Source organism: Melospiza melodia, chromosome 16 (assembly GCF_035770615.1).
Source record: "Melospiza melodia melodia isolate bMelMel2 chromosome 16, bMelMel2.pri, whole genome shotgun sequence".
In the NCBI taxonomy this organism is placed as follows: domain Eukaryota; kingdom Metazoa; phylum Chordata; class Aves; order Passeriformes; family Passerellidae; genus Melospiza; species Melospiza melodia.
Window position 1 is genome coordinate 13678544 of NC_086209.1, and position 25992 is coordinate 13704535.

General features: G+C 45.9%; 1 protein-coding gene across 1 annotated transcript in view; it reads right to left on the bottom strand.

Annotated features, from left to right (window-relative positions):
• The window catches only part of GPC3 (glypican 3), a 139681-nt gene that overhangs the window by 58113 nt on the left and 55576 nt on the right, over window positions 1–25992 (bottom strand). Inside the window, exon 3 of the mRNA XM_063170704.1 lies at window positions 17141–17835. Coding sequence (XP_063026774.1) covers window positions 17141–17835 — 695 coding nt within the window. The remainder of the gene's footprint in view (window positions 1–17140; window positions 17836–25992) is intronic.

Sequence of the window (25992 nt, forward strand, 5' to 3'; positions counted from 1 at the left end):
CATTTGCAGGGGCAGCATCGTGTGTGCTTTTTGGGGGAGGGAAGGATTTCACAAACCATCTGCCAGAGTCTGCTGGGCCACAAGCAGTCCGAGGACAACAGCTCAGAAATCCTGTTTCAATCTTTCCCTCGTTTTGTGTCCACACTGCAGGCTCAGGAACACATGAACACAGCTCCCCCATCTCTTCCTAACCATTGCCATTTTAAAGCAGGCTCCGAAAAGAAAAGAAAAATGCAGTCAGAGAAGGGATAGATACAAGCTCAGACCTTGAGGAGAAACAAGTGTGATGATTCAGCTCTCCAAGTATTGGAGAGCAAGGACAGTCAGCTCCTCAGCACCGTGTGTGTCTGCAAGAGGGAGAGCAAAAGGAAGGGAGCATCTCTAATCCAGTTGCCACACTTGTATCAAGCAAGAGCGTTTAACAACTGGTTTCCTTCCACCACAGAAATATAAATGTGAAATTCAAAGCAAGTTGACAGAACAGAACCGCTGGCTCTTCTCCTCCCCACGCTACCAGGGGGATGGTAAATATACACCAGCCCTATCTAAAGTACAGTCAGTGCAAGACCTCTGCCTTAGTGCAGAATAGGCTGAAGTTTGACACATTAAGCCACAAAAAAATGACTAAGTAAATCAAATGCCAGAGTGTTTTTTTAGGCAACAGGAGTTGGACTTTATCTGCCAAGGACACCAGGCAAGAAAAACCTTCCCAAAGCCCTGAGCTTTTACAAACCCCCAAAGCCACCAACACTTTAACAGCCCAAGCAAAACTATCCTGCCCCAGCTCATTAACAAACTCACTAATTACCTGATTTAATTAGCCTCCTCCATGAGGAGTGTGACCCAGGCCACGAGGGGAACACTTTGCCTTCTGAGGAGACCACAACCCCTGCTCCAGCTCTTTACTGCAGCCCCAGGAGGTGCCAGAGCCGGGCTGGGCAGTGCCCGGGGGCAGCAGCTGCTCCCAACGCCCGGGGCTGCAGCTGTGATGGCTCAGCTTTAGGGGGAACATTGGCTCAGCTTTAGGGGGAACACTGATCTGAGGGAGCACAGGGGCAAGGCTAATGGAGCAGCACCAGCAGCAGCCCACTGTAAGGCTTCCCCATTAATGTAAGATAAGAGGCGTCTGAGGACTGCAGGGATCAGATTTGCTACAGCTGAGCTGATGGATGGGTGTAAAGCACAGTGCTGATCTCTGTGGGCACCTGCCAGCCCAGGAAACTGGGATGGTTTGGGTTAATTATCAAAGAAAGACTGACCACAGCAGCAGGTTATGTGCAAAGCATCACAGCCCCCGTGCAGCTGATGGAGGGCAGCTCCAGCCTGGCTATGGCAGGATGGCATCCCTGACACCACTGAGGCTCCTGATGAACCTGCTCTGCTGGTGGAACCCAGGACATTCTCCCGACTGCCCTGGAGGACTCAAGACCCTGGCAGGGGCTCAGAGACCTCGGCACAGAGTCAACGACACCTGTGCCTCCAATTTTAACCCATGGCAACAATCACCAACTTTGTGTGAAGCGTTACAAGCCACAAGGGTTTGAATAGAATGATGGTGAATTTACCACGGCGTGGAAAAGTAGAATTTTGGGGTTTTTAGAATGGGGGTTCAAGAGGCAAGATGGAGGAATCTGGGCATGTCCTGTCTTTCTCCTTCCTGTCCTCCATCTTCTGCTGTGATGGTGACACTTCTGGATTGGTTTAGAGTAGAGACAGACTGTCTAACATTGGTGATAGGTATTGGAAAATTATTGTAAATAAACTACATATAGATTTTAGTATAAAAGGCTCACACCACCCCAAGGGCAGGGACTGTGCCACAGCCCAACCTGCTGGACAGATCTCATTGGGTCAGAAATGTATTGGATAAGAGCAAATAAACAACCTTGAAAAACAGAGCCGAGGAATCTCAACTACTTCTTCGAGTGTGGGGGTGGGAAAAAGAGACTTTTTAATACCTCAGGAGCCATTCCAACAACTCAGAACCCAAGATTCTGCTGCCAAGGCACGAGGCAGTGTGGCCACATGGGGCAAAAACATCTCATCTTGCACATCAGCAGGAAATACAGGGGTGAAAGGATTGGAAAGCAGCACACTGGGATCCTCAGTGCCAATCTGAGCTCTGCTTTTAAAAGTAAGAACATTTTAAAGGTAATTTTTTAGATGATTTAGAAGAGGAAAAAAAAAAAAAAAAAACAAAAAAAAGTAGCTAATCAGCTTCTCCTTGGAGAAAAGGGGATTGCATTAGGCACTGCTGGATACCTGCTGCTGCCACTTCTCATTCAGCCCAGGAGCTTCACTGTGCTCTAAAGGAGAGTTTGCTGTGTTTGACCTTTGCTTAAACTTTACATGGAGTTTCCATTTGCCTTTTCTATGAATTCTTCTGCTTATAGATTCATTCTCCAGGAAGACACAGTATTTTTTTCGCCTCAAGGGGATGCCCTCATTTTTGAAGATTTCCTCCCACAATCTCTTTTGCTCTCTGGAGTTCACATAAGTCATTTTATACTTACTCGTGGGTTTCCTTTGGGAGAAGCCACACATCAAACTGAACAGAGATTAACTATTATAATTGATTTGAACACAGCTTCTGAAAGGGTGATTTGCTGCAGAATGCACAGAACATCAAGAGACCACAGATTTGCTGTCTTTGGAGGAACCAAGTGATGCCCACTAAACCCTGAGCATCCTTCAGTGATGGAGCCCAGTTTGACCAGGGAGGCTGAAAGCCACAGGAAGACAGCAGCTTGAATTGGTGCCTCTTCCCCAATTCTTTTTAACAACCTGCTCCACTACACATCACAAGTCTTATTAGCATTATAAAGATCGCATTTGTGCCCCGTTTATCTTCAAAGTCACCATAAAAGTGAACCTGAAGTCTATTACTCAAGTGCTGCTACAGAATTCCGCTTAATTAAATTCTAAAGGGCTTAAACCAAAAATATACATTGCGATGATGTGGGATAGAACATAAACTTTTTAATAGTAGTAACCAAGCACATTTACCATTTCTACAGGTGTAATAAAAATGCTAATATATGTTAATGTTTAGTCTGTGGTTAATGTTTTGTCTTGTTAATTTCCCCAGGGCTTTTATTGCAGATTTAAATCTGCCACACTGCCCCAGTGATTGCATCGCCTTCCACAAACGGCGCCGCGCTCTCAAACCAACGCTGATTAACAGGAGTGCAGAAACATTTGGCTAGGACAAACACTCTTATTATATGCTTCTAATCATTAGATACATTTTGTCAGGAAGATGGGAAAGAGACAATTCCCACCTCCCCCACTCTTCTCACAGCAGAAAAATGTGATTATGGGCATAAAAATGAATTTACAAGCCTTTATCTTAGGAAGCACATCATTATTAACTAAGTAATGATTGTTCTTCTGGTTCCAGGCACTCAAGCAGAAAGAACAAACTGAGTATGGTAACACAGATGTCTTCAATGAACACTCCAACAAAATTCCTCATTAATGAAGTACTAAATGTTATTAATCAGCTCTATAGTATTACGATCTCCATTATTCAGACTGCAAGGATTACATAAGAAACAGCATCCTAACTCACTCATGCAGAGACAGGAATCAGAGGAAGTGACCTACTCTCCATGCTGAGGAGAACGTTTAATAATGCATCACCCTTAAATAATGCAACGCTATAATGTGTAAAATGCACACAAACACTAATGCTTAAAATAACAGAGTGCCTGTCACACCAGTGCCCGCGGTGACACCCAACACATGCTGCAGACATGGGCTACAAACACCCAGGGACCCTGCAGCCACCAGACCAGGTTGTGCTGAAGGCCATCACCACCTGGCTTGAAGACCAGCTCCTTCAAGCTGCTACAGAACCACAAAATGCCTCCTTAATGCCACACAGAGGCATTAAGGAGGCATTTTTCAAAGTAAATATAACTTGATTTTTCCTAGAATGGCTTGGGTTGGAAGGGACCTTAAAGATCATCTAGTTCTAAATCCCAACTGCCATCCTGCACATAGAGGATCACAAAATGCTTTGCAGAAGGTCATTGTCACAGCAGAAACACAAGGCCCTAGAGGAGTGGTGAGACTGGTTCTCAGGGCAAGGAGCAGGATGGGCACCACACACAGCCACCTGTGTCAGCGTGACAGAGGTGACACAGCAGCTGGCAGGTCCGACACACAGCATGGTTACACCATCACTCTGCCCCAGAGACTGCACAAGGGTGAGGGTGCACCAGCCCAGCACAGCAGTGAGGAGCACAAGAGACTTTTTATGGGTTCAGTCCTTGCTGCCAACTGCTGAAGCTGCAGGATTTCCACCTGCACATCCCCGTGCTGCATCAGAGTTCACATGCCTTAAACTGGAAAGAAACAACCACTGCAGCTCCAATCGGTGCTGCTGGTGGGCCACCAGCCTGTCCCCAGGAGGATGTGATGGCCAATGCAGCACACAAGGCACCTCCACAGTGTCCCACCAAGCCCCAACCCTCACACTGCCCCAGCTTCCCCCAGCACAGGATGCCCTTTCTCTCAAAGGAACCGTGACCTCAGCTTGAGTCGAGCCCTTTCAAACCTACATAAAATAATGCAAACAAGATGTTTCTTCTCTCTGGCGTCCCCAGCATGGAGTGGTTAATCCACCAAAGAAAGCAGCTTTGTGTTTCAGCAAAAGCCTGTTTATTGTTATTTATAGGTGGAGAGGAAGTAGGACTAAATGATCACAGTTGTTCCTTCTGTCTTTATAATCCATGACATATAATTAAGGCACAACTTCTCAAGTCAGTCTTTCTCTCCAGCATTTTGTTAATTCCATATTTAACACAGAATTTGGTATTTCAGTTTGGATGGCTGGACCTCAGCAGCAAACCACAGGGCAGGCAGCTGTAGCACCAGCCAGGGCTCAGACCCAACGCAGCCAACCAACTGGGAGAGTCAAGAAAAAAGCATTTGCTTAATTTTTGGCACACACTTAAGCAGTTTTCCTATGTGCAGACATTTCCTGGAACAGGGCCCTGCAGCATACTAATGCACCACTATGGTTTTAACTTAGATCTGCGCAATCTGATATTTCTTAGACAACCAAACTAAGACTTTATTCTTGGAAGGAGAAGCCAGCCTTGCCTGGAGGGTTACAGCAGAGCAAAAGGGAAAATGGAGCAAAATCCAGAGAAACCCAGAACACGTTAGACTGGCTAAAGCCAGGTTCAGGAGCAGAAGGTGGCAGTAGCCAGAGTCCATCTCCTGGTGGAGCCCCAAGTCCCCAAGGTGCTCCATGGCTGAGGAGGCAGCACAGAAAAGGGGGGGACCCTCTGAGAGCTGCTCCTGACCCCAGGCTGCTGCTCTGCCCCTGGGACTGACTCCCCAAGGAAGCTGAAGATGCTCCAAATTCAAACAGCTGATTTCAGCATTAGCACTGACTCATCTCACCTGACAGAAAATCAGGACTCAAGGCAGCAGAGCCCACTTCTGCTAAGGATGCTAAACACAGTTTAATTATACAACTGCACTCCATGCATGCTCTAACACACAATTGCTGCTATGGGTCCCTAGAAGACCCTCCTATTGCAGGCAATTAAATCTACCCCATCACAACAGGCTGGGAAATAAGGAATGGGCTTGAGGGATCACCAGTTTTTACCAAGATCTTAAAAAACCCTCACTGGGCAAAGCCAGGCAGCAGGACAGCTCCAGGCAATCACCACGCGCTTGTTATTTTCCTTCCATGGGTTAATCGGTTTCCTTGGCAGATTTCTGTGGGTTTTAATGTTGCACTGTGTTTGTGCCTACGGCACTACAGAAAGGAACAATCCCAGAGAAATAAATTCCTAGCAGCCTAATTTAGAGAGGAAAAACAGATACCTGCCATCAGTCTGGAACACAAGCCAGAGTCAGAGCCTGTAACAGGGTATTTAACAGCAGCCGTGTCAGCTGGGTTGCAAATGTGGTCAATACCTACCAGCCTCTCTTCCCCCCTGCAGCCATGAGCCCAGATTCAATTATTCTTTGAGAAATACTTTGTTAAATAATTAAAAAGTTACTGCATTACTTTTCCCTTTTTTTTTTTCCCTTAAACCAGACCAATTCAATTTTGAAAGTATAAAGCCATTATAATGTGTCAGCTAGCAATTAGCTACTGTACACTGTTTATTCTTTAATATAATCTTTGAGTAGAAGGGCAATATTCTCAGAAACGCAGCATTAACTTGTTCCTGAATGACTTTAATATGGCTCTTTTCAAATTACTGCTCATAAAATCTCAGGGAAGAAAAATTTACAGATGATATCCCATCTCCTTAATTAGTTCTCTCTCTCTCTCAGCAATCCAATAGCAAGTGTAATATTTATTTAAAATAGAACACACGGGGCTTACCACTAAATCTGCTGTAACTGGTGATCTCAAAACAAGCAGGTAAAAGGCAATGCTTGTTTTGCAGCCTGCACAGACCACGCTCACAGGTACACACAGCTTTTCAGATTTATATTTCAATAAATGCTCATATGAAAACCATCCCAAAGGTTTTTTACACCTCTAAGTACTTTTTGCTATAAAATGCCCTTCTCCCTTCCTATGATGCATGGAAATCCCTCCTACCCCAAAGGGTTAGGCACTCCCCATTCCTCCCTACTCACCATCCCTTACCATCACCCTACTTATTTTAACCTTCAGATAGAAATAATCCTCCCAAGCAGCAACTATTTTCTCCCCCCATCCACCTTTCTCTTTCCAAACACCAGTCTCTGCTAAGACAAGGTTGGAGCCACCAAAACTCTCCAAATAATTTCAACAGTGAAGTTGCTGAATCTCTTCAGCAGAAAAATTACAGGCATTTGTTTTCCAGCAAAGCTCAGAACAACCTCACACTTTATGCAGCTCCTGGCAATGGGGCATGAGGCTTTCCCCATGGCCATGCCACGGACCTCTCCAGTGAAAGTCTAAAAGAGAAACATAATAATTATCATTAAGGGAAAATAGTAAAAATAGCTCCATGCAGCAGAGATTAGCTGCTGGTAAAATTAATCCATTCAAGGCCAACAAAAGGAGAGGGCCCTGTTTTCTTTTTTCTTTCTTCTTTTCTAACTTCATCTGTAGATTTTTTTTCTTAGTTTTGAAGCTACCAGATCCACAGCAATTTTTTCTCCCTGACAGTCAGGCCTAACCTAATCCAATTACAGGTCAGCACCAAGATAATATACCCAAAACATGGCAAACAAGGTAAAAAGGCTCCCATTAGATTTTTGCTCGATAAAGGAATTAGGTTTTTTCCTAAAGACAAATAAGGCTTATTGAAAATGTAAATCATTCCTTTCTATAAAGATATAAATATCTGCAGGGCTTTTTTGAGACTTTATTGGAAGACATCTTGTTTTTACATGTACTGTGGTTAGAACAATTGAATTACAAAATGACTTACAACATTAGATTAGTTTCTGCCTGATTGAGAATATCTTTATAATGGAAATCGGTGTGCACTTTTAACCTTGTTACAGTGCTGTATGTCTGATTAATGTATTAAAGGGACTCATTCAACAATAGCCTTTTGCAGACCGAAATTAAATTAATCCAACTTTATCACAACACCTTTATTAACAGCATCAAACAGAGGACTAGTATTTGATTATCAGGAGTGAATTCCAATACACTGATACACAACAATTCCAAAATTAGGTAGGAGAATCATTAGATGGGGAAAAAAATTGACTAAACACTTGTAATGCATTTTTGTTTATCGTCATTACTTTCGACTCACCTTGCAAGTTGCAAGCTGGGAATTTCCCCAACTGATGGAAAAGATAAACATTTTGCACCAAAATCTACAGGTTACAGGAAGAGTTACTACATTTCCTTCTGGCTCCAAACAAAGGGAACTGCAGGAAGCAAAGCTCAGAGCTGACCTTCCTAGGTGTTTTTTTAGCCTCTGCTGGGCAAACCCTTTTGGGCCCATCTGCACTGAGCTCATGGTGACATTTTGCCCATCAGAGCCACTCCAGCATCACCTCCCACAGCCCCACTGCCCTCTGCTCCATGGCTTTTGGGCCATCCCTCAGGGAGCACACAGAGGATGGATGACTGAGGTGTCAGCCCAGGCACAGGAATACCTGCACTCTGCTCTCTGGAGAGCAGCAGCACGAGGTTTATTTTACAGTGATACAGATCAATATGTGCAATCCAGGAGTTAATAAGCTTCAGAAAGACATAACTTAGAGCACATCAGTCACCCCCCCCAAGTTTTCCTCAGTAACCATCCAGCTCTCCAGCTGGTTCTCTCCAGGTCACTGCCTCAGAGCATCATCTCAACCTTTGCCAGTAGCACGGAAGAGAATTGGGTGTGAAAATTGATTAGGTTACACAGATACACCTGCATAAAGAATTGCAAAATTTGCCAACAGCTGCCTTGCTTTTTATTTTCTTTTTATTTTTAAACAGAAATAGCTCTGCCCAAGTAGCTGTAGGCTATCAGCACAGCTTTCTGCAGCCAGCCTGCTCTTGCTTAAACAAATCTTTGCAAGAATAATGCAGTTAGCAGCAAACTTCACCTACTGAAAGCAGGCTCGGTGCCCTCGGGGGCTCATTAGAGTGTAAGACAACAAGTAGGGATGTAAAAGGCCACCAGATCTTTTTGCAGTGGCCTGACAGGGCAGTGAGGATCCAGCAATGAGGGGTGCGCTGCTGCAGCAGATGGATGAAAAATCTGCTGCAATTGTTTGTTGAAATTTTTTTTCCCCAGCAAAACGTATTTAGCATCTTTCATGCTTGGTACCTCAAAGCCACTTTACAATAAGATGCAAAAATGATACAATTCACAGCACCACACACAGGCAGAGAATTCAAAATGAACCAAAACCACTCATTGCAACCCAGCCCCTCATCCTCTGCAGCGCAAAACAAAACACCGCTGCTCCGCCCGGGCAGCTCTGGGCACCACTCCTGCTTTGCAGAGGGTCCCTTTTAACTTTCTGGTTTGTTCTTGGCTCATTCATCAGCATCGCTAATGGCAGAGATAGCTCTGGTTTGAAGGCAGCAGCACTCACGGGGGTTTCTGTCACTGGAAGTAAACTCCGGCCGTTCAGATGAAGGATGCCCGGTGCATGACCCCGGGCGGAGGCCTGAGTGCAAACGGCAGCCACGGATAATGAGGCCAAAAGAGGGTTTAGCGTAAAAAGCACAGCGAGATGGATATTGGTGAGCACAACTCTGGGCTGGCAAAGCTGCGGCTCTAAGCAAGGACAGAAATCTTCAGGAAAGGAAATGGGCCAGAATATATTTTGCTAATAAAGCATCTCTGTTAATAGGGGTTGCAGGAGGCTGCAGCGAGCAGGGAGCCACGTCTGCAGGGCTGATGCTCAGGGGTTTGATCTCTCTGGTAAAAGAAAGATGTGTGGGCAGTTTGAACAGGGAATTCCACAGTAAATGCACAGGGCAAAGGCATGTCTGGAGGGACTGAGTTAAGGATAAAGGCAGGTCATGCCGTGGGTATCACTCCTCTGCAGTCCCCTCAGGATCAGCCCACACTGACAGTCTCCTACTTCTGTCATGCACCAGCTTGCAGCATCCCTCAGGTAAACCAAATCTCAATCTCAGCAAGGACCCAGAGCATGAGGCTGGTTTAACTCTGAAGGAATTTCAGCTGCAAAGCTCATTTGCAAACACAGCCCAAGTGAAAGGGCTGTGCCCCAACCCTCCCCTTTCAGAGGGGCAGCTCCTCCCTGGCCAGAACCTCTCCCACAGTTTCTGATGCAGACAAAGCCTCAAATCACATGGAGGGAAGTTTCTCATGCTGTGATCTTCGGCTCAGAATGAAACTCGGTTTTTTCCTGCTTAAATCCAATCTATTTAGAGACCTCCCATTATGTTCTTGACCATTACAAATTATTTTAAAAAAATCAGACAGCCTGAAATTTCAAAGCTTGAAGGCACCCCATATATCCCCTCCCTCATGACCAGCAGCTCCCTCCTCTCCTACATCCAAAGCATCCCAGGTCCAGCTTCCAACCCAGCTGTGATGGGAGCCAGGAAAAAGAAGAGATAAGAAAAAAAAGAAGCTGTTCTGTGCAGTGCAGAAATCTGCAAAACATTGCAAAGCTGTGTACCCTCATTTCCAGCTGTTAAGCCTGTATCCTGCCCCACTAACTCTGAGAGCTCTTTGTACTGATGCCAGGGCATCTCAGAACCAAATATCTTTTTAAACACTCGGGAGCCAGTTGCAAAACAACAAATTAGCTCCTCCACTCAAACAAGGAACACGCCAAGGCACAGTGCATGCAGACAGCGACACATAACCAGTAATTAAACTGCATGAGGTCTTGAGGCTTGTTCTCACTTCAGCTTGGAAAAGATGCAAGACACCCCATCACACACAAACCTGTGTGCATCTCACTTGCAATGCAGCCAACATGATCTGAAGGGAGACCAGCCAGGCTCAGTGGGTTCTCTATGATATTCCCATCCATAAAATGCAGCAGCCTTAAAAAGCTCTTTGTGAGCTGCAGAGTAGTGGGGATGAAGTTGCCACCAGCCAAGTGATCTGTCTCAAGACTGAAGTCAACAATCAGATTCCTGTGGTCTTCAGTGCAAAGTTGGGTTGGACATCAAACACTCTGTCAAAGGATGCTCCACGTGCTGCTGTGTGAGGAAGGGGCACTGTCAGCAGCTGCCTTCTACTTTTTATTTAAAATAAAGGCCTCACTGCAAATCCCTTCAAATGGCACATCTCAGAGGCCAGAACACATCCAGTTAAAAGGACAAAAGGAGAACAAAAAAGAGTATAATATAACAATTTCCAAATAGAAGCAAAATCAAATGCTATTTTTAAATTAAACCTCTGCTGACAGGTTTGAGCATCACTGGCCACTGCTTCCACCCAGCAGCTCTGCAGAGCCCCACACACTCAGTTTGCTTCATGCAGATCCAGTTCAGTGACAAACTGACTCAAAGCCTTGCCATGCCACCAGGGCAAGCAGGAGGGCACACCAGCGTGCCACTCTGCCCACACTGGAAAAGGACAACCCTGACCAAAGGCCACCTGCATCCTCACAGGCAAAATTCTTGCTACAAGTGAATTAATTAATTAATTGTGACAGCAACGTCTCCCTCCCCAGGCCAGACAAGAGGAAAAGCTTTCACTAGCTTGAGAATAACCTCTGAGTCTCACTCCCCTGGAGAGGCAAGTGATGGTCAAGAGCATTCATGCCAAAGTCCCTTCCAAGAATGAGATTGAGGCCCCTAATTTGCTACTGCATATTTGCATACCAAACCAGAGATTCCAGTCCTGCAGCAGTGTGCCAAAATAGCTGGATCAAAATTGTTGATACTGGGTTACAAAAGTGCAGGCATTAATAACTTTTGCCCTTATTCTCTGAGCACCAACCAGCCAAGCCACCAAGCTGGAGCTTTCTAGCTCAAAATCAACACCTTGCAATTCAGTGCTTTGCCATATGCTACCCCAAGTGTCAGAAAATCTTTACTACCTGAAACCTCTTCAGACAACTAATCATAGTACTCCCAAGGTGTTTTCACAGGAATGGGAATGCTGCTGATACTGGCCTCCAAATAAGCTTTATTTTCATCCTGCAGGGGGAACAGATGCTTGCTTTAACACGCTTATCAGGCACCTTACACTGCCTATCACAAAATGGATAACAAAATACACAATTCACACACCTTGGGATAGTTCTGAGGGGGTCTGAGATCACTGCAAACCAAAACTTCTCCTGTATTTCCAGCTCTAAGTGAAAAATGGAGCTAGCTACCAGAGATATTAGAGAATAGCCTGAGGATTAAACTTTGCCAATAAAGAACTTGAAAATACAGAGTCTGTACATCCAGCTGACTCCCCCAGGAGAGATGCCAACAAAAAGCAACACACATTAAAAGTACAAAGAAACCGATCTCGGCGTCTCAGAGGGAAGGACTTCGCAAACAGCGCCATAATTTCAAAGCTTTCCCCACAAAGCTCTTGCCAGCTCTAGTACAGACAGAAAAATCCATTTGCAGATGGGAAAACTCACCAGAGCTCCCTGCCCGTGCAACCTGCTGAGCAAAGCAGCTCCCAGCAAGGCACCAGGTGAGATGGCCCCAAAGCAGCTCCTGCGCAGTATTTGGGGGAAAGCAGCCTGGCATCACTGTGCTGACAAATGAACTAAACCTGTGTATGGCAATGGGTGATATTTTCATTCCTGGGTGACAAAAGTCCCTTTTTTTGCATATACTTGATTTTCAGCCCTGTGTATCTGCTGGAACTGCTGTTTTGAGCACACACTGCAGCAATGTTACTGTGGTGCTACAATCAACCAAAGCACGTCGTTATCTTTACAACATACTCAGGAACTCCCTGCCAGGATTCCCTAAAATCTAGGGAAGCAAGGGGCCAGTTTTCCTGCCTCTGAGGCTTCCCAAGGCCATCAGAGCTGGGTTCACACCAAGCATTCCCCCTGAGCCAGGTGAGATGAGCACTTCAGCTTTGGGATAACACCAAACCCAGCCTGCACAATGGCATCACCACAACAGCACCCCAGCAGCACAGCTGTAAAACCTAGTTAACCCAGACCTAAACAGTCTTTTAAAGGTGTTTGCAGGAAGGTAAAGCAGCAGGGATCTGCTCACAGGACAAGCACACTGGGAATTGCATGCTGTTCCCATACAGCACTGGCACCTTTCTGCTTCCCTCCTTCTGATGAGTACAAGTGGTTGAACAAAGCTCTGGTTAATTTTGCAATTTATGAGGATTTTTTAAAACTCAGTCATCAGTTCTGAGTGGAAAAAAAAAAAGACTTAGCTGAGCTCCCTGCTGTTCCCTTTCTAGGCAATGCTCTGCAGGTGGAGCTGCACAAACAACTGCAAGGGGAGCAGCAGGGGCTGGGCAGCTGGGGGGCATCAAAAATGGGGCAGGCAGCAGGGGAAGGGAGGGGACTCTGTCCCTCCACTCCAGCGAGACCCCACCTGGATCATCTCCAGCTCCAAGGGCCCCAAGATAAGAAGGACATGGACCTGTTGGAGCGAGGGTGACAAAGCTGATTGGAGAATCTCTGCTATGGGGACAGGCTGAGAGAGGCAGGGCTGCTCAGCCTGGAGAGGAGAAAGCTGCCAGGAGACCTCACTGCACCTTCCAGGGCCTGATGGGGCTCCAGGAGAGCTGGACTGGGACTTACTGCAAGGGCATGGAGGGATAGGACAAGGAGGAAGGGCTTTCACTGACAGAGGTTCAGACTGGATGTTAGGAAGAAGTTCTTGACTGTGGTGGTGGTGGTGAGGCACAGGCACAGAGAAGCTGTGGCTGCCCCATCCCTGGTAATGCCCAAGGCCAGGCTGGACAGGGCTTGGAGACACCTGGGATAGTGGAATGGGGGCTCAGGACTGATGATCTTCAAGGTCCCTTCCAACCTAAACCATTCCATCATTCTAACCTCAGAGGAGATCAACGTTTACCCAAGTAAGATCCCCCAACTGTCTCCCTTGTAATTCCATAACAGAGAAAGCATTAACTTTTGGAGGTGCCGGGTTGAATATTTTATTAAGCTTATTTGTACTGCATCTCTCCCAGTTGTCTTGGTTTGTGGTAAAATGCACAAAGAGACTGACTAAAATCATTCTTCCCTACATTCATGGTTAAGATACCTACCAGAGGTGGACATACTAGGCAGATTTTCAACCAGGGAAAAGGTAGGAGATTAGAAAATTAATACAGATAGTGGCCTAGCCAGCAATTTTTTTCCCAGGGTGCCCTGAGAGTCAGCCTCCTTGATAAAGTATTTTAATAGCAGGTTTTAGGGGTGAAGTTTTTAAGCAGACAAATTGTAGAAATAATAAAGCCCTAACACACACCACGGCTGACAAATTAGCTACTAAAGCAAGGCTTGGGATGGCAACTGTTTACTGCCACATTACTGAATTCACTGTTCTGCACTGCTGTTTACAGACCTGCAACAACACACAGGCTCCCATTTAAATGCATGCCTGGAGACACAGCTTCCAAAAGCAGATTTACAGCAGCATGATTTCCTCCTCTTGGGGTCCGCAGAGCTCCTCAGAAACCCACCTGGAGGCTCTGCAGCACCTCTGGAGCTCAAACTCAGGAGCCCTTGGGGTCCAGGTCTGTGTGGGAATGCCCACACCCAGCCTGGGGGTGGCAAAGGGGAAAAAGGAACAACCACATGGAGAAAGATGCTCAGCCAGGTAACAGGCCTGAGGATCTGAAATACCAGGAGGGAAAACCACTGCTGCAGAAATGTCACCAGTGCTGGGAAAAAGAAAAGAAGCCCAAAGGACAGGCAAGGGCAGTAGTGGTTTTATTCATATATAATCACTATGGGCACGGAAGATAAGTTTTCCATAATTCCAGAAGATTTTAATGACAATTAAATAACCTGTCATTATTCTTAATACCATGCAGGTGAACTGGACTTTGCCTACAGAACCAGTGGTGGCCAAGGTCAGTAATAAAGGGGGTCAATATGAGAAGCCAGGGTGAGTGTAAAAACCACATTTTGAAAGAAAACCCCTGAGGCATTTCATACTTTGGTATGGCTACAGTGTCTAAAAACAATCATATTTACAGAATTACACTAAATATAACTGTTGGCTTCCAGGTATATTCTTTGAAACTCAATATGTGCTGATAAGTTTAACAGAGAAACTTTCATCATAGCACAGCTAAATAAAAAAGTTGTATTCTATCATTTACAAAGTGATTTCTTACAAAGAGATTTACCCCAGATTACCCCAGGTCCTGATGCAGCTCAGCTCTTAGACCCTCTGCAATACTGTATGCTTCCATTATTGCCTTATTTCTCCACTGAACAGCTCATATCCTCACTTGTGAAAAAAAAAAAAAAAGTTGCTTTGGGCTCAGGTCTGACATAAAACCCTTAGCTGAGTAACATCAGTGATTTAAAAACAAACTTCAAAAACCCAGTGGCCATTCTTTTTTGGTGACAATTGCCAGGCAACTGGCTTGTTTGGCTTGGATTTTTTTTCTCCTTCACTCCAGTAGTGCAGAAATGTCTCTAGAGCAAAGAAACTAATCACTGAAGTATTAAATAATCAAGAGGAGTTATGGTTAAGTAAGTACCTAGCTACATATGGCACTAATGAATTCCAACAGCTTCACCAAGTACAAAAGCACTGAATGGCTTTGTAATGCCCAGTAATTTTTACTGTAAAGGAAGTTAATTTATTAACTTAAAGGAAGTTAAGTTCTGGTCTAGCAGAGGATGGGCAGATTGTAGCTCTCCTGCTTTGTATTGATGACTTTAGTGGTGCTCCAGCTGCTTGTCCTGCCACAAACTCACTCTCTGTAAACAGATCAAGGTGTCAATATTCAGTAATATAAGGGACAGTCATGTTTGCTCACTGCATACATGGACATCTCCAAGAAAAAGTGCATTTTTGTTGTTGTGTCAATAAAAGAAAGACATGGGAGAACAAACACTGATCCTTTCAGAGCCTACAGCAGTGCCCAGGTCTGTGCTCACAAAACCTGGCACACAGCCCACATGGACAGTGCTTCTGCTCTGCCTTAGCCCCCACACACATGGGGGCTCACTGGTGGAAAACATGCTGGATGCTTTTGCTCACAGCTGAATATGAAAATAAATCTTTTGAGAGGCTCACTCTACATACAGAAGTAAGTTTTGTTTCTTAGTGCCCTGGAAATGCCAACTGGGCTCAAAGCTGAGCTGGGTTTTCTCTCATTGTCAACTGCAACATCAATTCTCCACCTCACCTGCACTCAAGGTAAACCTACAGTTACATCTCTGCTCCTTTGCTGCTCCAGAGAGGGCTGACTGATGGTTCTGGCTGATGGGAGAACTTCCCCTGGCTCTGTAGCAGCAGAGCTGCTGCTCCTGACCCTCAGCTGGAGCCTCCCTGCTCAAGCAGTGATTCCAGACTGCTGTAAAACAGTGTCACTGTAAAACAGTGATTTTCTGCAGAAAGGGACTCAGGCAGGTTAAAACCAATGTCCTGCACTGTGCCCTAGAGCTTAACATGCTGCCCACAAGTCCTGCTTAGGGCCAGCTGCCCAACACCCAGCCCAGCCACAGCCTCCTCCTGGTCACCACAACCCAACAGCAATCCAACCCAGAGTAATTTGGTCCCTAAACCCCTTCCAAGCAGTGGGGAAAGCTTGCTCCATGTGAGCCAAACTTCCTGGGCTGGGAAACCACCCTGAGTGCCACCACCATGTTCCACAGCCTGCACAAGTGTGGTGGCAGGGCAAAGCCAGCACAAGAACAGCACAGAGGGCTCTGGCTCAGTGCCACACAGCTCAAATCCCATAAGCTGATCCATTTCCATGGTACCCCCAAAAAAGATAAGAGTTACTTACAGTGCAAGTAGTACAGTGACCTACATAAACACAGCTCTTTTGTAAACAGGAGTCAAGAATGGCAGGAACAAGCAGATAACAGGGGAACAGTGTCAGATTTTAATCATCTTTGGTTTTAAGCAAACTATTACAACACTCCTACACCTTTGCCCCATCTCTAACTCTTCCCTACCTACACAGAGCAGCTCAGTTGTGTCTCAAGAAAAATCTCTGCAGAACAAGCACCACAGTATCACAGTACATTTGTCCTTGGTGTTCAAATGGAGCAGCAGGATTTTCAGTGCAAGACAGCCTCAGCTTCTCAGCAGGCTGAGAAATTCCTGAAATGTGTTTTTAAAGAGTCAAGTAAAAATAAGAAGTAATCTCATTAAATGCAGCCCAAAACTGGAATGAGTTACTAAAAGATGGAGAATCAGCTCTTCTTTGGTAAATCAGGGGATGCTACAGCACATGCCTCTGCCTGGCATCTATTTGGAGGAACATTTTTGTGATGTTAAAGGAGGCAGAGGACACTTGCAGAGCAGGAAAGCACAGCACTCAGGGAAAACGGAGGATGCTGGGACATCTCAGCTCCCAATCTCACACCCTAGGGTGAGTCCAGACCCTTCTGCTCTGACAAACCTGAAAAGAGGCAAAGCCCTGATGCAAACCCAGGCCATGCAAACACCAGCTTCAAACGCTACCAAAAGTTTTTCCGGAAGATCAGAAGGGGGTGGGAAGGGGTTGGTAATTGGAGCCACTTGGGGTTTGCTGGCAGGAGGAAAGGAACAGCTTGGTTTCAACACAGTTTGTGTACAAGAGAGCCTGGGGACCTGCAGAGAGCTACTCACAGCTGTCGAGAGCTTCCCTTCGTTCTTCTGCGCGTGGACGACGGCGTCGCGCACCACGGAGAACAGGCTCAGCAGGACGTGCTCCATGTCATAGATGCCATGCATGCCTCTGGTCAGCCCCTCCAGAGCCTGGATGTACTCCTTCCAGAGGTTCTGGATCTCCAGCACACCTGCCAAGCATCCCTGCATCACGGCCCCGCAGTAGCCGGCACAGGGCTTGGCCAGGAGCAGCCCCTGGCAGTGGGAGCAGTACCACATCCTCAGCAGCGCCCGCCCGCACTCCTTGCTGAACTTGAGGTGGTCGGTGGTGTTTATCACCTCGATGCCCAGGTTCAGAGCCTGCAGAAAGACTCGTGTGACCTGCAGGGACTTGGACACCTGCGTCATCATCGTCTTGGGGTGGTTCCCAAAGACTTTGAGGTCTCTCCTGGCCGCCCGCAGACACTCGGTCATTTCCTCAGAGGGATCGGGGAAGTCGGGGTTAATCAAGTGAGAGTAAACCAAAGGGAACAAACTGTCAAAAAATTCATTTATCATGTCATTGACACTGATGTCAGAGCCCAGTATGTACAGCGAGATGTCAGTAAAAAGTTCTCCAACAAATTTAAGAGCCCTGGGCCCCATGCTCTGGTAGTAGGTCCTGAACATGCTGTTGGTGAAGTTTCTTGCATGGCGCACTACAATGTCGAAGGCTTCTGCAAAACAGAACAACAACAACAACAAAAAAACGTTACTAAGAGATGGTGAGCCCACAAACAGGGAGGATAACGTTCCACCACATCACTGCTGCCAGGGCTGGCCCCATCCTGCCTGCCTTGGGTCAAACACCTGCTGGCAGCCGTGCCTGCTGCAAAACACCAGCATCAGCAACTTCCAGGGGAAATGCATAAATTCTTTAAGCAGAAGCTACATTTCAAAATGGCAAAAAAACCCCTATGATCTAGTTAACATTTCAGCTTTTAAAGAAAATATTGATTCAAGAAAAAGGCAAGACTGCAATTTCTTTCTCTCCCCCCTTTCATATTGATTTGAAATTAACAGGAATTCTGTCTCCAGACTTAATTTAAGGCAGAGATAAATGTTTGACAAACTGTACAGTGCTTAAAATTAGGAAACAGTAAATGCTGACATTCCATTATGAAAAGGAAAATATTTATACCAGTTTAATCACAGACAATATCCTGACTCTACCCCCAGCAGGTACCCTGCACCAAGTGTCCTCAAAGCCACTGGAAAAGCCCCCACAGTGCTGCAGTTTTCCCAAATGCACCAGGCTCACTTCAGCTGCAGATCCAATGTTTCATCTGCCCTGGATGGGAGCTGCTCCATTGTCCAAAGGATGCTGAGAGTCAGTGGTGCCACATCCACCTGTGGCTGCCCAGCCAGGAGCACTCTCATACACATCAGACTGTTCCATGAAATTCAACTTTTAGACAGACACCATCATTTTGCTAGGAAAACCACAAAACATTTTCTCATCTCTACCTTCAAAAACTTTAGAACTTTCCCACATCTCCTCAATAAGGTAAGCAGGGAAGCCCCACAGTTATTCCTTTAATTATAGCCCTCATCATCAGGAGGCTTCCCAAATATCCATACCCCACTAAATAAGGACTACATACCTACACACACACATCAGTTTGCATCTTAAAGCATCAGAAGGCGAGGCTATCAGTGCAAACAAAAGCCTTTTCCTTTGGCCAGCTTGCTCCACCAGCCCATGTCCCACCCTCCAGGGTGCTATTCATGAAAAGCTAAAATTAATGAACAGCCTTTCAGTTCACAGGTCACTGACACCCCACCATGTAACTGCTCTCAACTCTGTCATTCTGGAAACACACATCCTGGCTCAATTTGCATGAAAATTATTCATGCTCAATAATTAAAGGGAATGTTTAATTTTTAAAGCCATAAGAGTTCTCTCCCCCATTTGTTAAGGCCGGAACGCAGCTGAGCATGGCCTGACACATCTCCTCAGGGGTTCAGTATCAGCACTGGCACAAGCAATGCTGGGCGTTGCTGCTCGCCCTGCATAACCTCTGGCTTACCCAAGAGCTTTCAAGACCATCACATCTCCAGAACTTCCAGCTCTGCTCTTTCTTCCTGGGTGCACCCTATTCAGGGGTGCTGCTGCTACACCCCAGCGTGCAGAAAGCTCTGGTGTGAGCAGTGATCAGAGCAGAAATTACTGATATACTTCTGCAAACAGTGCCTACACCCATGTGGTGCCTGCACACCTCCCAGGCATGGTGCTGAAGCATTTTGTCCACAGCTCCAGACACTCACACCAGGACTGTCCCAGCAAGCCAAGATCTGTGCTCCCAGGGGACAGCAATCCTTCCTTCCTCACAGCAGAGATGTGTCCCTGCACAGTGGGGCAGGGACACAGGGCCCTGCTCTCCCTGCCATGACAGCCAGCATCCTGCTCCTGAACCCCAGACAGAGGATGGCAAAGCTCTCCAGGCAACGCAGCAGCAGGTGTGACACAGACTGCTCGCACTATTGCGCTATATGAAATGCTGGTTGTACTATTAAAAGTTTTAAAACAACAAAAAAAAATAAGTTTCTTTAAAGAGGACATGTGGATTACAAAACTTTTCCCCTCCCTCTTTATTCTCAAGGACACCAGAATAGCTTTTGCCTCAAAAAGCACAAAGAACATTTTGGACCAGTGTGTTTTTTTTGACAGCAGTGGAGACAGTGCCAGGATTTTCATGCTGTGCCTCACCATTCGCCTTTACCCTCTTCTCTGTTAGTTCTCTTTAGAAAAAGTCACCACTTTTCCATTTTCTCGCTCCTCTGTGCTTTGCCAGTTATCATCAGAGCCAAAAGACTCTTCACTGATTAGAAAAATATTCCAAGCTCCTAAGCAAACCTCCTAGGGCGAGAAGGGCTTCAGAAAGGAATGGAGAACAGTGGTGCATCAGAAGAGCATGCACACACAGTCCCACTGCTTTAAAGGTCATGACATGCACATAATTTTTATCGTAATAACTGGCTGAGAGTGTCTGTTTTATGCGCCGGGGAGCTTTTGCATATATCCATTAGAAAGCGCAACAGGGACTATAAAGGCATATGGAGACTCCTGCTGCCCTATTAATAGATGCAAGAAATAATAAAACTTTGTAAAAAAGAAGTCTTACACATCCAAAATCTCTCCCACCCAACTCCCACAGTAGTTGCTTATTCTGAAATATTTCTCAGAAAGCGCTGGCTGCAGGAATTCTAAATCCCCAGCTGCCAGCAGCTGCAGTGACCCTCAGCCAGGCTCTGAGCACTTCAAACGGGAGGAAACTTTGAGGGTCAGTCCCCTGTGCTCCCACGAGGGAACCTCACAGGGACACAGGGGGGGACATTGCATTATAGATGTGACACAGGCGTCTGATCCCCCATAAAAATCCCACAGCCTGCATTTGCTGCTGGTAAAATCCGCCCCACTCACAACATGGCATTATTGAAACTCATTGCTGGAGCATAGTTCAATCTTTTCTCTCTTCTACTTTTTTTTTTTCAAGGATATTTTCAAAAGCTGCCATTTAAGGCAGCTGTTTTGCAGGTCTGGCTGAAGCAGTGTGAATACAAAGCAAAGCATCAGACTTGCCCCCAACTTCAGCAGGCAAAAGCACTGCACAGCTGAGCAGGGCTCACATTTTACAGTCTCCATCCCTGTGTAGAGTACACACACTGATGCACACACAGCAGAGTATAAGACATGTTCCTTTAAACACATTAGCCATAAAAGAAAGGCTCAGAATAATTTCCATCCTTTAGTGGATGCAGGGAGAAACACAGGGACAAAGGATGAGGAAAAGGCAGATGTATTTAACACCTTCTTGACCTCAGTCTTTAGCAAAACCAGTTCTTCTCCAGGTACCCAGCACCCTGAGCTGGAAGACGGAAGGGGAGTAGAACAAAGTCCCCATAATCCATGAGAAAATGGTCAGGACTCTGCTACACCACTTAGATACCCACAAACAGGGCTGGATGTGATCCACCCAAGGGTACTGAGGGAGAAGGCAGAAGAACTCACAAGGTCATTTTCTATTATTTACCAGCAGTCCCGGATACCCAGGGAGGTGCCAAGTGACTGGAGGCTGGCAAATGTGACAGGACCTGGGAGGGTGAGATCACCTTGAGTGCCGTCACATGGCATGTACATGACAGCCAGGGCATCAGGCTCAGCCCACATGGGGCCATGGTCCTGCTTGACCAACCTCATCTCCTTCAGTGATAAGGTGAGCAGCTTGGTGGATCAGAGGCTGGGGATGTTGTCTGGCTGGACTTTAGGAAAGACTTTGGCACAGTTTCCCACAGTACTTCTCTTGGAGAAACTGTCTGCTTGTGGCTGAGACACCAGGAAAGAGAAGCCAAGGGAGCACTTACAGAATGGGAGCCAGAGCATCATCACCAGCCCAGCACTGGTGCCCTGGTGCTGCACATCCTGACTGCCTCAGTCAAGGGCAGTTCATCAGGACTCCCAAAGGATGAATGAAACAGCTGAACCTACTCTAGACCACAGATATCAGTCACTAGATGAAAAGCACAGGTTATTACTTATTTTTCAAGCTGGACTCTTGCTGAAATACCTGATTCCAGCAGCCAGAAGGAAGGACTAAGCTCCTTTCAAAGTGCAAAAATTCCCCAGAACACAGCCCAGGGAGAGCTGCGTGGCCGCTGCAAACCGGCAATTAGAGAAAATAAATTGTAAAAGAGCATAACAGTGCCCTGAGTGGGGATTACTGGCAGGAGAAGGAAATCACTGTGTTCTCAGCCCAGATAATAAGAGTCTGCTGCTTAGTAAAAATGCCAGCTTGCCTGAGAAAGCACGTTGGCTCTTAAGCTGCAGCAAACTTCAAAGGGGTCGGCGGCGGGGCCGGAGGAGCTCTGGATTAACCTGCTGGCTGCCCCAGGCTGCAGGAGCTCAGCCCAGCCTGCCACTTGATGGGTTTTTTAAGAGATTATGTGATGCAGTCGTCTGAGCCACAAGGAGCTGGTACAGGTGACCCCAGCAAGCCATTCCCACCCAGCATCCCACTGGAGAGGGGAGAGCCAAAACCTGATGGCAGCTGCAGAGCTGGGGCAGCTACAGCAAAGCACCTCCAATTCCAAGCTCAGCAAGTGCTGCTTCACAAGCAGCTGAAGGTGTTCAGAAAGCTGAGACAAGGTCTGTCCTCCTTCTGACTCCCATGCCAGCTCACCAAAGAGCAGCAGAGCCACCTCCTCACAGCACTGTGACCTCTGGGAGGAGGGACAGCAGGGTCCACCATGGCACCAGGACATGCTACAGGCTTCACGCTGCCCCTCCAGTGATGTCCTGCTCTGGTTCTGCTGTAAAGACAAGCTTCCAACAGGGACAGCTGTCCTTCTCTGGGTGTCACTCAGCACAGCAATCAAGTCCTCTTTGGCAAAGGCTCAGCAGAGGTGAAAGGGCTGCACGGCAAAACCTGCTGCACCAGCAGCTCATCGTCCATGGGCAGCTGGGAAGGGAGCAAAGGTGGAGTACAGGACTCTGTGACCCATGCACCCCACAGCACATGAGTACCAAGGCATTAGAACTGCACCTACAACGCTGATTTTCCTGTTCCTTGACACACAAATCCTGCAATCATGAACTCTCTCTCTCCTGCTGGCCCAAGGTTCCCAAACCTCTAAACAGCCCTTACCTCTAAAAGCCAAAACTGCTCAGCTCCTCAAAACCACTACCAACCTCCATGGACTGGAATTCAAATGTTCATCAAGGAAATGCTAAAAGTTTGGGTGTTTGTAAGCTCAACCAAGTATTTTCTGACTTGGCTCTTGCTGTGACACTGCTCAGAAGTGGCAAAAGAAGCCAGAGGAATCCTCATGTGAGTGAGCTCTAAAAAGAGGAAATGCTTTTTAATATCTCCAATGAATCAGACAACTTCAGCCCCATCACAACAGCCTGTGTTCCCAAAACACAGCAGAGCTCACCAAGAGAGGAACAACTGTTTGCAATAATGGTCTGGCAGCCACAGGCACTACTGGTGAGATGAACCCCAAGTCATTTTTCAAACAGCAGGTAATATTTATTTACCAACTTGGAAAAGGTTTGCAATATATCGAGCAGAAAGGAAACAAAATCTAAGAGAATTTCCCCTGGCAGCAATAAGAGCAGCCTCCAGATTTGTTCTGTTATGATTTACACTACACTGCAAGTTTTTAACAACATTATCTGGAGACAAAAGCTCTTCTAAGCAGTATAATTACTTTTGTCTATGGCATTACAGAACCCTTCAGATGGTGCCACTGCTGCTCTTACAGGGTTTGTTTCACTGAGCACATTTGGGTATAAAGCTTAGGAAATGCTTTTTTTTCCAACTATGACACAGCTTTTTTGATTACTTTTACAATATTGTCACCATAACAATTATGGTCTCGAGCTCCCAAGCTTATGAGATTAGCTTCAAAGCATTAGTAATAAAAAATAGAACAATCCTGTTATTCTGTCCTAATTTTAAGCCATCAAGGTTTGCACTTTCTACCTTTGCTCCATCACCACCAGCCCAAGAGAGCAAAGGTCCCATCTTTAAATAAGACAGAGCTTTTTCCATCTCCATGCCCACTGCCTTCACTACCACAGAAGCCAAAGTTTCCAAGCCAGTGTTGCTCACCAGCCAATGCTAAATCCTCATGCTTTTATCAGAAAAGCATTTTCTCCTAATTATCTGTTTCTATCAAAACACCAAGCTCCAAAGCCATTTATGTTTAATTGTTCAGCTTATATAGTGCCCCAGCAGTTTGAAATACACTCCCTGAAGTTTCTAATAAAAATACTGTATGATCCATCTCATTATACCCTCTCAAACTGCCCTGAAAACGCTCCTGTTCCAGTCCAGGTAACAGTCCAGCTGTTACACAATTAGTCACACTGTGCTTCTCCCATTTAATATTTATATCCTGCACACAAAAACTTTGTTAATGCAAACTGCAGAGCTCACCAACACAAGCTGCTACCAGCCCAGAGGCAAGGAAATGAGAAATGCTGGTGCCCACAGCTCCTCATTTCCAGCCAGCCCCTCACCTGGACCAGACTCTACCTGGAGAAGCTCTGTACCCCACTCTGCCATCCACAAACGCATGACAGCAGGGTCAGGGTACTGGAATGGAACCACAGACAAGCAATATTTTATTGAGGGGCACCAGGATGCCTTGAGAGATCCCTTGGGAGTACCCAAGTCAACACAGGGAACCCACATTCAGTGAAAGTTTAAAAGACCCCAAAAAATCTCACAGCAAACACTTCACAAGAATGACTCCGCAGTAAAATCTTTTCTGGGGCATCACGTTTGCTGGTGTTTTTCATTAAATATTGGTTGCACATCCATTGTGTAATTTGTTTTCCCCAGCATCAAGAAAGATAACGCTTCATGCCGTGACAGATGTGTGAATGCTTAACAGATTCCTGAAAATTTAATACAGACAAAGTTAAAAATGCAAACAGTCGAGGCTGGTGCAAGCGGTGGGTGAACATGATTCTTTATCAAAATCAAAGGGCAAGAGGAATAAGCAGGAGAAGCAGGCTCAAATCAAGCCCTGGGAGCACAGGCTGGAAAATTTGAGGGAGAGGATGCAAGAGGCTTCTGCAGCTGAAAGGTCGCTGTGGTGGAGGTAAAGGTTGTGCTGTAACCTGGCAGATGAGAGAAAGATAAACTTCTCTCCATGCCCCCCATGCCCCCATCCTGATGCTGAAACCCACAGAAGGCTCAGGGTTCAAGTTCACCTTCCCTGGTTTTTTAATTCCAAATACTTCATTTCTTTGCTCCTAGTCTCTCTTACCTCTCCAATTTGCTGCAGAGACAACAGACTCCATCCACAACACTTAATTCAAGCCAGGTGCTCAGCCAGGGAGCACAGCCTATTGCAGCAGGAATAGCTACAAAAACCTTGGGAAAAAGACCTCTCTGCCCTGGGTAACTGAGCAGGTATCACAAACCCAAGCATTTTACCACAGCAAAATCACATCTAGGATTGCTTTGGTTTTATTTTTAAACACAAAGCACATTCCCTCCCCCCAAAACCAAAATAAAAAACACACAAAACCAAACAAAAATACCCCAACAAAACAAACCAAACAAAACAACAACAACCACAAAAAGACCAATAAAACCCCATCACTTTGTCACCCACACAGCCTTATTTTACTATTTGGAGGCTGCAACATCCACCTAATGGGGTTATCAGGATATTAAAAAAGCAGCAAACCTCTTCAAAGATGAATGACAAGCCACACGTATCAAGTAGAGGGCAAATGATTTCATGCACTCCCACCCAAATTTATAAGCCAAGCATTTCTAAAGACCAGGACACCAGTTTGCATAGTTTTTCAATTTATTTTAAACTAAAAGTTATAAGCAACTTCTGAAAAAAAAAAATGCAAGCCTAGCAAATTCCTTTATTCATCAGAATAAATGAAGATAAAGGAAGCCGCAAACTGAGCTTGTACTCAAAAAGTCAAAAAAAAGTCTTTGGAAGTGCATTGGTCTCAGTAACTTTAGAGCAAGGCAGATCTGAGACTGGCTTTCCAGGCTCCCTTTCATTCCAGAGGGCTTTTATCAGCCTGTTAAGTCTCCAACAATGGAGAGCAGACTATTTATTTAAGCAGCAAATTCCTTCCTTAATAATCTCTCCTGGCCAAATTCTCTTTAAAGTTATCTCAACAGTCTGAGGAAAAGCAAATGGCAGAAGATCAGTTCTTGATCCCTACAGTCACACGTAGGACTTGCACTTATATCAGGGCACCTGTTGACCATTCTTTAGTCACTCCAGCACCTTTATTTCTGTTATCAGTTTCCCACCTGTGCTGGCAGATCTTGGGAAAGCCATTTACCCAG